Source organism: Mirounga leonina, unplaced genomic scaffold (genome assembly GCF_011800145.1).
Source record: "Mirounga leonina isolate KUSES-001 unplaced genomic scaffold, KU_Mleo_1.0 Mir_165, whole genome shotgun sequence".
In the NCBI taxonomy this organism is placed as follows: domain Eukaryota; kingdom Metazoa; phylum Chordata; class Mammalia; order Carnivora; family Phocidae; genus Mirounga; species Mirounga leonina.
Genome location: NW_023270415.1, coordinates 79,057,255 through 79,069,867, shown reverse-complemented (window position 1 = coordinate 79,069,867; position 12,613 = coordinate 79,057,255). Strand labels below are relative to the sequence as shown.

The window sequence follows — 12,613 nt, the reverse complement described above, 5'->3', positions numbered from 1 at the left end:
GAGTAAATGAACTCCACGTTTTCAGCCTTGGTTAACAGACCACATGGCCCTGTGCCTATTAGAGCAGGAGCATACACTGGCAGTGGAGGGATTGTGATTCCACTCTCTAAGGCTAGAATGCTATTAGGGACGTAATGAAGGTGCAGCAGTGTGAGGGAGGATGCCAGGGCTAATGAGATCAAAGACAGACTTGTCACAGATTTAACATTGGATGAGATCTCATAGTGCATTTGGTTTGGGGCCAGGATTCTAAGATGTGGATTTGAGCTCTTTCTCTCTTCCACACTGATGTACTCAGCTTTCCATGAGTACCAGGTGCCAGAGCCTAATGTTGGAATGCTTTGAGTTCTGTCTCTATGGACCACAGTCGAGGTGGGAGCAGGCCCATTCCGAAGCACTGAGCTGTGTCCTGTGGGGGGGCCACAGGATACTGCATGCCTCCACGGAGGAGAGGTGTGCCTTTCACTTGACTCTGAAGGTGGAAATTGGCTACGTGGATCTGACAGAGTGAGCAGATACTGGCACATTTTGTTTCCTACCAAAACTACTTTGTGGATCTCTCTCTCCTTTCTTAGTGTTTTTGCTTGACCCTACCCAAGGCCACTGTCATGCTTGATACTGGGTGTTTTTGAATGAGGATGGCCACCTCTCTCTTGAACTAGTTGCTGTGTGTTCTGCTTTGTTCCTGTTTTTTTTGTAGTCTGCTCACCTAGCAGCACACATGAGCCAGGGTTGGATGTCCATCCACTTGCATCCTGTGTTTGTTGATTATTCATTGGAGATGTTCTCCATATGCACTCTTGTCAACCAGGACATGAATAAGATCTAGCCAACTGGAAACATAAATTCATACCAGAATGAGATACACATCTACCAGAATAATCATAATTTAGAAAAATTGACAACACCTAATGTTGGCAAGGATGTGGAGCAACTGGAACTCTCTTATGTTGTTAGTGGGAGTATAAAATGGTAAACCTAATTTGGAAAACTGTAGATCTTATTAAATCAAATATACATCTGTCATAATGACCCAACATTTTCAATCCTAAGTGTTTATCCAAGAGAAATGAAAATATATACCCACAAAAATCTTGCACAAGAATTTTTTTAATAGCAGTTTGACTTTTATTATCCTCAACTTGGGAACAACTCAAATGCCTATGAATTGGAGAATGGATAAGCAGATTGTGGTGTATTTTTACAATGGAATACTACTGAGCAATGAAAAAATATATATCTGCATCTGTCATGATCTGTATCCATCTACACAATAACGTGGATGAAGCTGGAAGACATGTTGCACAAGGGAACCCACCTATAAAAGAGAACATACTATATGATTCTATTTATGTGAAATCCAAGGGAAGGCAAATCTAATCCGTGGTAAAAATTTTCAGAAAAGTAGTTGCCCATGAGAATGTCTGTCTTGGATTAGAAGGGGGCACAGGGGAACTTCCCTGGTTGGTGGAAGTGTTCTGTATCTTTGTTAGGCTGATAGTTACATGGGGAATATATTTATCAAAACTTAATTGTATACTTGGCTGTATACTTTCCCTGTATGTAAGGTTCACCTTACATCAAAAAGGAAGTACTGACAAATATCAGACCTCATTTGGTAGATTTGCTCTTTGTAATAGTATGTATTAGCAATTACGACACCACTTTCTGTGTACCTTATGTGTGAGCAGTTGAGTAAATACATTGAAGACGATGGGACCTCCATTTCTCACAGTTAGAGAAGGTTGTTACACATGTGGAAAGGGGGGAGATTCAAATGAATCTTGTCTAAGTTTGGAACTTGAGGTTTCACTATGAACTCCCAGTTTGTGGAGATTTCTATATCATTATCCATATATATATATATATACACACCTGTGTCTATATAAAAATAGATACAGAAATAGGTATCAACACATATGTGTGTGTGCATATATAGGCACAGGCATATGCGTGCACCTCAGCCTCAGAGCAAGAGCATCTTAGTAGCAATGAGCACATCTAGGACCCATTTCTTGTTATCATTCCCCACAAAAATGATCCAGTCTTCTTCAGAGAAATGGCTAGTTTCCAGGGCAGGAAAAATATGAGGTGATCCCAGAACATCCTGTTGTTCCATAAAGTAAGGAATTGCTTAAAGATCAATGAGGGTGTGTCACAGGACACAGCAGCTAGCTCGAACAGATGCCAGACTGGGGATAGTCTGCGTGTCAGCATGAGTAATGACCGTAACAGATTATAACCCATTGTATAGAACAAGAAGCCATTAATCCATGTGGATATTAACCAAATAAATGGGGAAGAAAAATCTCTTACAGTAGATTGGCATCTAATAAATGTGAAATGAATGATGATGTTAGAAGACTATCAGTGGATGCTGTGCTAGTGGGTGAAAATTTAATGAGTAAGGTATTTACCAATTCTCAAAGCATCTCCACACAAATTACTTATTGATTACTAGGGGAAAATAGGAACTAAACAGAGGAGAAACCTTGCAGACATTATCTTATATTTATCTATATATTTTATGAAAGAGACTTGACAGAGAATTCTAAAACAATGGGATAAAATGTGAACAATTTTTGCATTAGGTAATGGGGAATTTTTTTGTACTTTCAACTTTTCTGTCAATTTAAGATAATATTGAAGGTAAAAGTTTCAAAGACAAACTTTAAAGTAGCAGAAGAAAACAGAATTAGATTTTATAACTTCAGAGTGGAGGGTGTTTCCAACCATGATTCAGGAACCATAAAAAGTGCAAGAGTTGTAAAAGATTGATGCGTTAACTAGAAGAATGGTAACCATTTCTGCAAGGCACATAAACAGTGCCAAAGACAGTGTCCAACTTTGAAAAATATTTGTGATTTATATCACAGGCAAGGAGTAATTCCCTTAATATATAAAACCTATAAGTCTAGAAGAAAAAGGACTGATAGGTCAATTTAATAAAAAAGGTCAAATCATATCAACATACACTTCACAAAAAAAGATGTGAAAATGGCTGCTTTTCTTGTTCCCCAAAATCAGATTTCTGACTTGGTCTTTTAATGGTCCCAGCCACATCCCCCTCCATGTGAACCTGGTGTCCCAACCCATCTCAGCCACTGAGGGACTGCTGTGCCTCTTGAGTATGAGCCATTTTGATGGCTGGTGTTGCTCATTGTCCATTCCTGCATTATTGGGGATGGACCATTTAATTTGTAGTCACTTGGTGTCTTTAAGGCATAATTAACACTGAAGAAAGACTTTGGCTGAAAGTGCTAATTAACTGGAAAGTAATGGTATGGCTTTCATTTGTATGTTTCATTGACCTTAAGTAAACCGTAGGTCTGGTCTCTTGGGAATGAACCCCAGCTGGGACCTCTGGTCCTGAATGTTTGACTTATTAAGTGGATCATATCACAGCTATTAATCTTATGTCCTATCACAGAAATAGAGCAGAAGGAAATCTGTGGTGACAGGTCCAATTAGGGTTTTTAAAAATTAGAGATCTGTATCTTAGACATATAAATTAGGATACTGTACAGGGTGATGGTTTCTCTCTGGCAAGAGCCTTATTTAGATTAGAAATCATGAAACAGTAATACAGAATGAATAATAATAGTTTATTTAGGAACTGGTAAGAACCTTAGGTAGTATCTGGCACAACTCTGATTTTACAGATGAGGATATGGGGAACTAGAGGAAGGATATGACTTTTCCCAGATCATGTGAAGTTTTAATTGTGATAAATCATAATTTCACTGGATGGTTTTTGCTGTAGAACCTGGGAATCCTGACGTAGCATGTTTGTACTGAGACATGAGCAGTCCCCCATCAGTGTGGCCCACACTGTTACTTGGAGTCTTTTAATGTTTGCAAGTGATTGTGTGCCTATAAATGGTCAGAAACCAAGTTTGAGTATAAATTGCTTTCTATAAAATGCAGCCACATGAACTGTACAGTTTGACGAATTTTGACAGATGTATATCCCATGTAACCACCACCACCACCACCACCACGATGTAAAATATTCTCATTACCCCCAAAAGTTTCCCTGACCCCGTTATAGTCAATCCTTTCTTGCCCCAACCCCAGTCAACTACTGATCTGCTTTTTGTCACTAAAGACTAACCTTTTCCAGCATCTCCTATACATGCAAGCATGTAGTATAGCGTACTGCCTTTTTCACTTAGAATAATGTTTTTAAGATTCTTGCATGTTGTGTGTATCAGTAGTTTGTTCCATTTTGTTGCTGAGTAGTATTCCATTTTATGGATGTACTACAATTAATCTAGTCACCTACCTCTTCTTGGACATTGAGGTTATTTCCAGTTTGGGATTATTATGAATAAAATTTCCATGGATATTTACATACATGCCTTTGTATGGATAGGTCTTTTTATTTTTCTTGGTAGGAGTTTTATTGCTGAATAATATGTTAATTTTTTAAGTTTGTAAGGAATTCTGACTAGTTGTTTTCTAAAGTGATTGTGCTATTTTATATTAACACCAGCAATTTCTGAGAGTTCTAGCAGATTCCTTATAAGATTTTGGTTTTTTTTGGTACATGATAATGTTGTCTGTGAGCAGACAGTTTTACTTCCTTTCTGGCATGTATGCCTTTAATTTCTTTTTCTTGCCTTATTGAACTAGCTAGGATCTCAAGTACAATGTTGATAGGAGTAATGACAGCTATGTCCTTGCCTTAATCCAGATTAAAATCTGAACATTTAGTTTACCATGATATGTGGTTTTAAACTGCAAAAGTTTTTCATGGGTGCACTTTGTAGATTGAGGATATTCCTTTCTATGCCTAGTTTGTGGAGATTTTTAAAAAAAAAATCTTAAGTGGGTTTTGAACTCTGTCAACTGTATTTTCTGATGCTATTGAGATGATCATGTGGCTTTTCTTTATTGTCTAGTAATAGTCTCAATATTGTGAATGAAAGTTAACTGATTTTCTGGTGTTATACCAACCTTGCATTGTTGAGATAAACTTACTTGGTCATGATGTGTTTTTCATCTTATCTGTTACTGAATTTAGGATTTTTTACATCTAAATTCATGATGGATATAGATCTGTGGTTTTCTTTCCATGTAAACTGTGTGTTATTTTAGTATTTGGGTAAGACTGCCCTCATAAAACAAAGGGGGATGTTTCCTCTATTTTCTGAAGGTGTTTGTATAAAACTGGTATTGTCTCTAACCTGAGGCTTTGATAGAATTCAGTGGGGAAACCACCTGGCCTTGGCCTTCCTTTAGGAGGGCTGTTTTCAGTTGTGAATCCAGTGTCTTCAGTTGACATGAGGCTCTCAGGTTTTCTATTTTTTCCTGGTTCCGTTTGGTGATGTGTTTATTCAAGTTGAATCTATTGGCACTAAATTGTTTGCACTATTTTATTATCCTTTGAATATGTGTAGGATCCCTGCTGACATTCATTTTCATTTTTGATATTGGTAATTAGTTTCTTCTTTTTTTGATCAGACTACCTTAGAGGATTGTCATATTTATTGATATTTTCAAGAACTAGACTTTATTTTTCTCTGTTTATCCATTCTCAATTTAACAGTTGCCTAATTCTGCCTTTCTTGCTGAGATGTTGTTCCTTCTTATCCAACTCCTGGCCTTCCAGGTGTAATAGTCTTTGGTATCTCCATATATCCTAGGATACTTCTCTGTAACATATAACAGTTTATCTAAAGATGTCTCTGGCTTGTGTCTTTAGCTAGACTTGAGTCCCCATAGGTGGCATCATGCCTTCTGCCATTATCCTTTACACATAGTAGACATTTGTTCAGGGTCAGTGAGTGAGTGGGTGGATGGATGAATGAATGCTCTTCTGAGTAGTTTACAAAAATGGCAAGAGAGCGGGCTGTGCAGCCACGTGGCTCTGCATTTAAATCCTGGATGTGCTGCTTCCTGGGTGTGTGGCCTGGACCAGTCACGTAACAGCTCTGAGCCTTGTTTATGCAAACAGGGCGGGCGCCTGGGTGGCTCAGTTGGTTATGCAAACCGGGCTTTCCTTGTAGGACTCTTAAGAACATTAGAGTCCGTGTGTGTAGATGACTTATCATGGTATTTGGTACCTAGTAGGTGCACAATAAAAGGTAACCACTGAAAGACCTTTTATTTTAGCTCAAATAATAAATTGTATGCCTAGGAACTTTTTTTCTTCAGTTCCTTGCCCATTACTGATTTCTGTAATAGTATTTTTTCCAAGTAAGGACTGCAGCATACTCTGAGAAGGGGAAGTCTTAGGGTAGAGTAGCACATTGCTTCTCATTATTTTGTGATTGAATAAAAAGTTGGAGCATCCTATGTCTTTTACCTTACCCACCCACTTTCTGTTTTTATTAAAATATTCTAATTTTATAGAGCCAAGGAGAGGTTTTTTGTTTGTTTTTTAAAAAAGGAAGGCAGTAATACTCAATAATTTCACAAAATCTTTTTTTTTTTTTAAGATTTTATTTATTTATTTGACAGAGAGAGCGAGAGAGCACAAGCAAGGGGAACAGTAGGGGGAGAGGGAGAAGCAGGCTCCCCGCCAAGGAGGGAGCCCGATGCGAGACTCAATCCCAGGACCCTGAGATCATGACCTGGGCTGAAGGCAGATGCTTAACCATCTGAGCCACCCAGGCGCCCCCACAAAATCTTTAATTTGCTTGATTTTTATAAATTATTTTCCCTGTAATCCTATCTTTTCCTTGGTTCTTTACAGAGCAAAAGACATAGCCAATCCCAAGAAAATAGAAACACAGACTATTTCTTCTTTGTTATGTAGTACTTGATTGTTATGTATCCCCAGGAATTTTTTGCTGCCTTCCTAGGTGATTTCTACTACATCACTCCCTGGACTTTTAGTTTACCTTAAAAAAAAACAAAGTCCGTGTGACATTTGTGTTACTTCACAGGTTTGGGCGTTTCAAGGCCATTATTCAGAATGTTTGTTTTCTTGAATATTTTCTAGAGCCCTTTTTAAGTGAGGAAGTGTAGATGTCCTCTTGGATCAGGTGTGGCTTTATATCACATTTAGGCACAGTGAAGGCATTCCTGGTGGTACAGAAGTTGAAGGGAACCTATAAGCTTCTAGGTGTGAAAGACCTTGAAGAAGAGGTGTGGGAAGTGAGCTTTTAAAATGACTCAAAAGCTTGAACAGACATTTCTCCAAAAACAATAATAAAGGGCCAGTAAGCACATGAAAAGATGCTCAGTATCACTAGTCATTAGGAAAATGCAAATCAAAACCAAAAAGAGATATCACTTCACACCTGTTAGGAGGGCTATTATAAAAAACAAACAAACCTATGAAACAGGAAATAACAGATGTTGACAAGGATGTGGAGAAATTGGAACTGATATTTTCTGGCTCTGTCAGTGGGAACATAAGATGATCTCGCAACCATGGAAAATGGCATGGTAATCCCTAAAACAAATATATAAAGAAATGAGTACCCTAAGGACTGAAAGCACCATCTCAGGACCGCTGTGTGTCTACCCATGCTCATGGCAGTGTTATTCACAATAGCTGAAAAGTCGAAGAAACCCAAGTGTCCCTCAACAGGTAGATAAAATGTGGCCTGTGCGTGCAGTGGAGTGTTTAGCTCCAGCTTTAAAATGGACGTTCTGACACCTGTTCCACCATGTACGACCCTTGAAGACATGAAGCTGAGTAAAATAAACCAGTCCCCAAAGGACAAAAGCTAGGACTCTTTTTACAGGAGGTTCCGAGAGCCTTCTAATTCATAGAGACAGAAAGAGCACGGTCGTATCCAGGCCTGGGGGAGGGCAGCAGGGGGTTAGTGTTTAATGGGGACAGAGTTTCAGTTTGGGAAAGTGAAAAAGCTCTGCCTACGGATGGAGGGTGGTGATGATTGCACAACTCTGCGGATGTATGTCATGCCACACAACAGTACATTTAAAAATGGTCGAAATGGCAAATTTTATTTTATATATCTTACTGTGATAAAAAATAGGGTAGAAACAGCACTGAAATCCATTTCCGGTTTCTTCCCATTTTAAGTCATGTTGCCTCCAGGTATCAGATGGCGAGGTCAGAGGGAGAAAGGAATTCTTTTCTTTTTTTTATTTATTTTTATTTTTTTTTAAAGATTTTATTTATTTATTTGAGAGAGAGAATGAGAGACAGAGAGCACGAGAGGGAAGAGGGCAGAGGGAGAAGCAGACTCCCTGTTGAGCAGGGAGCCCGATGTGGGACTCGATCCCGGGACTCCAGGATCATGACCTGAGCCGAAGGCAGTCGCTTAACCAACTGAGCCACCCAGGCGCCCGAAAGGAATTCTTTTCAATGAGTGTCTACTTGCTCTGCTGCTGCATTTTCTCAGCGAATCTGTGCTGAGCTAGGTGCTCATTCTTGTCCCCGTGTCACAGTGGAGAAGCGGGCTGAGAGTGGACGGAAGGCGTGCCCAGAACCTCGGGGAGCCAGCGGGCCGCACTGAGCCTGGCCTCTGCACCTGCTCCCCGCCTGCTGCACCGTCCTGCTCCGCACGTCTCGAGTCTCTCGGGAAAGTCATTGTCCTCCTCGGGGTGCCCTGTCTCTGAAGACGTGCACATAGAGGGTGTGTTCTTCATTTTAAAAAAGTCTGTAGCTGTGGCCGCCTTTCCCCTGGAAGGGAGAAACAGGTCAGTGAAAGCACGGACCGGAGGCCAAACACTGTGCTTGCCAGGAAGGTTTATCGAAATAACTGGCTCTTGAACGTGGGGAGGAAGGCAGGTGGCTCCTTCTGTGCTCACTTTGCTCCTACCAGGGGACGCGATGCTTAGGCCCCACCTGGAGCGCACAGCTTTGAAGCCCCAGTTGGCCGTGGCCAGTGCCACCCATTTCTCTGGTTTCTCTGGGCTCCGTGAGCTCTGACTTCCACGAGCGTCACCCGCAGGCAACTGCTGGCCAGACGTGGGTACTGTCCCACACCCCTTTTTCCAAGCTTGGCTGCAGCAGGGGGCGTTCTGGCCCGTCTTCCCGAAGGTCTGCCTTCCTTGGGTTTCCATGACACTGGCCTCTTGTCCCTTGTTGCTGGTGCTTTGGGTGTCCTCTCTGTGACACCACACCCTCATCCACGGTCACGAGGATCTACTTCTGTTTTCTTCTTACAGTTCATCAGTAAGCTTTTTACATAAAGAACCATATGGTAAATATTTCAGTTTTGCCGGCCACAAGTGGTCAGCGTTGTATGCTCTTTTTTTTCCATTGTTGTTGTTCTACAACCTTTTAAAACTGTAAAAACTGCTCTCGGGGCATGTGAAACCAGCTGCAGGCCACATTTGGCTCGCGGGCCATAGTCTGCTGATGCCTCTGTTAGGACTTCACGTGGAAGGTTGAGTCACTCTAGTGAGGGGTTGAGCTGGGTTTGAGATTTCTTGTTGCTATGGTTACCTGGGTGCCCCACAGCCTCCAAATTCCTCTGGTGTTGTCTTGTATGGGCGGGGGAGGGGGAGGGAACTGAGGTGCCAAGCGTTTCTCCCAGAATGGTCATCCTCCATCCTCAGCCCTCCCTGCATGCCAGCAACATGGGTGGGGTCTTTCCACACCTTTGTTCCTTCCCCACTGGGGCTGGTGGCAGGAGCAGACGGGACTTCTCTGCTGTCCTTGTCCCACGCTGTGCACCTGGGTCTTCTGTGTTGGGCTCCCTTGGCCTCCCTGCTCCTCCCTCACCGAGCAGCCCATCTCTGCCTAGTATCTGGTGGGCGTTGTGGATGAGTGGGTTTCCAGCCCGGCTCGGTGGTGGGGGACCTCTAACTGCACTGGTACGGGATTCTGGCTCGGGACTAGCTTCTGCCCTCCCCACCCCCCCACGGGAATGGATATTTGTCCCTGCCTTTGTGCCCTTGTCATTGGGTGCCCCTCCTCCAGCGGCTTAGGGTTTTGCTTCAGAGGAGAAAGAGGGGTCTGGATGGGGGGATGAGAGGGGAGGGTGGGGTTGAGGCTGGGGTTTTGGTTTCATACCCTTCCTTCAGTGGTTGCTGACCCCCTCCTCCATGCCTGTGCTACCGCGGAAGGCCCCCTCTGCTGTCCTGCACCCTGGCCAGTCCTTAGTATGTATCCCCAGGGAGGTCCATGGTGAAGAGTGGGTGGGGCCTTCCTTCTTGTCTGGGCTCCCAGGGGGTCTTCCCTGTTATTAGAGCCCTTCCTCAGCCTTTAGCAATTCATTGACCTTGAGCGCTAATGCCTTTCTGCTGGCCTGTGTGGTGGCTGGCTCTACATTTGCTGACCGGTGTCCCTACCTTACCTTCTAGAAGGGCCTTGTACCTCCTTGGCCTTCTGGCCCCACAGTTGCCCTGTGACCTCATCTCTTTGATGAGTTTGTAGCTCGTCAGCTTTACTGACCTCCGGCCGGGGAGCCAGATGCTACCTCCGAGAGAAGGGTCATCCCCTCCCCACCCCCTCATCTCTGTGTTTAAGTGATGCTGATGGAAATGTGTTTTCCTCTCTAAAATGCTCTATAAGCCACAGAAGGATTTTGGAGCCTTTTTCCATGTGCGTGTCTGGGCTGGGCATTGTAAGTGCAGACACAGGGGGCATCATAGGAAAGATGGTGCAGGTGCATGCCAGGTGTTGGAGTTGCCCAGTTGGGGTTCTCTTCAGCCTTACCTAAGTGAGGCCTGCCTTCTGGAAGAATGCTGATCAACTTCAGCATTGTTAACTTACCGTTTTTTCATCATTTCAGACCCTGGAAGCTATCCTGAATTTCAAATACTCTGGAGGTCCGGGCCACGTTGAAGGGTACTATAGGAACCTCTCCCTGGGGCTGCACGTGGAAGCCGAGCCATCTGTATTCTTCACCCGAGTCAGTACTCTGCCGGCAACCAGGTAAACCGATCTCTGCTCTGTCATGGCCTTTTTCTAGAGTCCCGCAGCACTGCGTTTGGAATTCTGACCTCCGTGTTCCTCTTTGTCCCACCTCTAGTCAAATCCAAACCACTGTGCCAAGTTGCTTAGCTTCCCTGAGACTTAGGTTCTGCATCAGAAAAACAGGCATTATACAGAAACGCTTTTTTCAGTTAGTTGTGAGTGGATGGGCTTTACACCTTCTCAGGTGGCATAACCGTGATGTTAATGTTGCAACATGCTTGTTTGTGGTCATCATTGTATAGGACACGTTTTCCATGCATTGCCCTGAGCCTGGTCCTGGCTTCATTCTGGTTCAGCTCTCCTGTTGGTAGGGGGTTCGGCCACTAGCCCTGTGTCCGGGCACTCCTGGGGGAGTCCTACGTCTTTTTCTGTGTCACTGCTGGCATCCCAGGAAAACTGTGTGCCCCTCCAGGCTGTCCAGCATCTAGACACCTCCGTTCGTGGAGCTCCCAGCCGTCTGGAGCACTGGTCTGTTTCTGCCCAGAGAGCCCTTCTTGGACAGAAATTTTCCTCCTAGTTACTTCTCCAGGTCTTGTCTTCCATCAGGGGGAGAGAAGTCAGACATTGTGTCTACCTCAAACCCAGAAGTGGCCAGAGGTCCTAGAGGTATTCTTCTCTAAGGCGGGAGAATGACCATTTCCCATCTGAAACTTTGACCTAGGGTGAGCTGGGAGTGGTGCGGTCTGAACGTGGTGGGTGGTGTTCCTGCCCACTGGAGACCCTCTGCCACTCAGACCCCTGCCCCAGCGGCCAGCAGCCTGCGGGAAACAGGTACTGATTAGCACTGAGTACTTGACTGTCTTCATGTCCCGTTGTGCCTTACCTATGGGTGCAGGATGCAGTGGGATAGTGATGTTTAGTCTTAGTAGAGTTAAGTGGCAGTGGTGACGGGCACCTCTGTGGCCTTGAACTGGGGGAAGAGCATCACGTGCAGCATCCCCTTCCTCTCCACAAACCCACAAAGGATTCTGTACTCCACGGTGTAAAATAGACGGTTGGTGCTGCCCATGTTAAAGTTGATATAAAACTCCCTTTAAAGTGATACAGCCCCAAATAATAAGTGTAGTTTTAGTTTATAGGAAAGACTATTTTTCTTCCCAGCCATCAGAGAATGGCTTCACAAGAATTAATGGCTTAGCTTGGGCTTTTTAGCATCACATTTCATCATCTGTCACTTTTTCAGTCCACGGAGTAATAGTCTTTCTTGCCAAGCCTTGCCTCTGTTTTGAGTTTGTTGTATAAACCATCAAAGCGCTTGGCCCCGGGGGAGCCGTGGCCAGGACTGCTGCCAGACGCTGTTCGCTGTTCCCGTGTTTCAGGCCCTTCCTGTGCATTCGGGCTGCTCCATGATGTACCTGCCGTGTTTCCTTCTCATCCCCGCATCGCCTGCTGCCACTGCTCATATAAATAGTTCTTGGAAGCAGCACAGGTTGTCACTGAGTTGCGTTTGTTCCCCGCTTTTGATAGCCGGTTTGCACGTCACGACCCCTGCTGCTCTAAATGACAATTTAAGATGAGAAAAATGCTACCGTGTGGAATGGAGCAAACACACACTTGGAAGAGTCGGTGGTTAGCGCAAGTGCTGCTTGGCTCCCGAATTCCCCACCCATTGACCCTGCTCTCTTTTCTGTTGGCTTGCATGGTCTTCTTCCTGCTCTTGGGATGGGGATTGGATTTCTTCTAATCCTCCCTTTCCACCCCTGCTAAGCCTAATCCTCCCCAGATCCTGTGGATTGAGACTCTGAAATGTCTCCTGATCACCCT

The 12,613-nt window shown here is 43.9% G+C and overlaps 1 protein-coding gene across 5 annotated transcripts in view; it reads left to right on the top strand.

Annotated features, from left to right (window-relative positions):
- The window catches only part of TRAPPC9 (trafficking protein particle complex 9), a 545,767-nt gene that overhangs the window by 324,024 nt on the left and 209,130 nt on the right, over positions 1–12,613 (top strand). For all 5 annotated transcript variants that reach the window (XM_035012000.1, XM_035011999.1, XM_035011998.1 and 2 more), the window contains one exon: positions 10,665–10,807. In XM_035012000.1, coding sequence (XP_034867891.1) covers positions 10,665–10,807 — 143 coding nt within the window. The remainder of the gene's footprint in view (positions 1–10,664; positions 10,808–12,613) is intronic.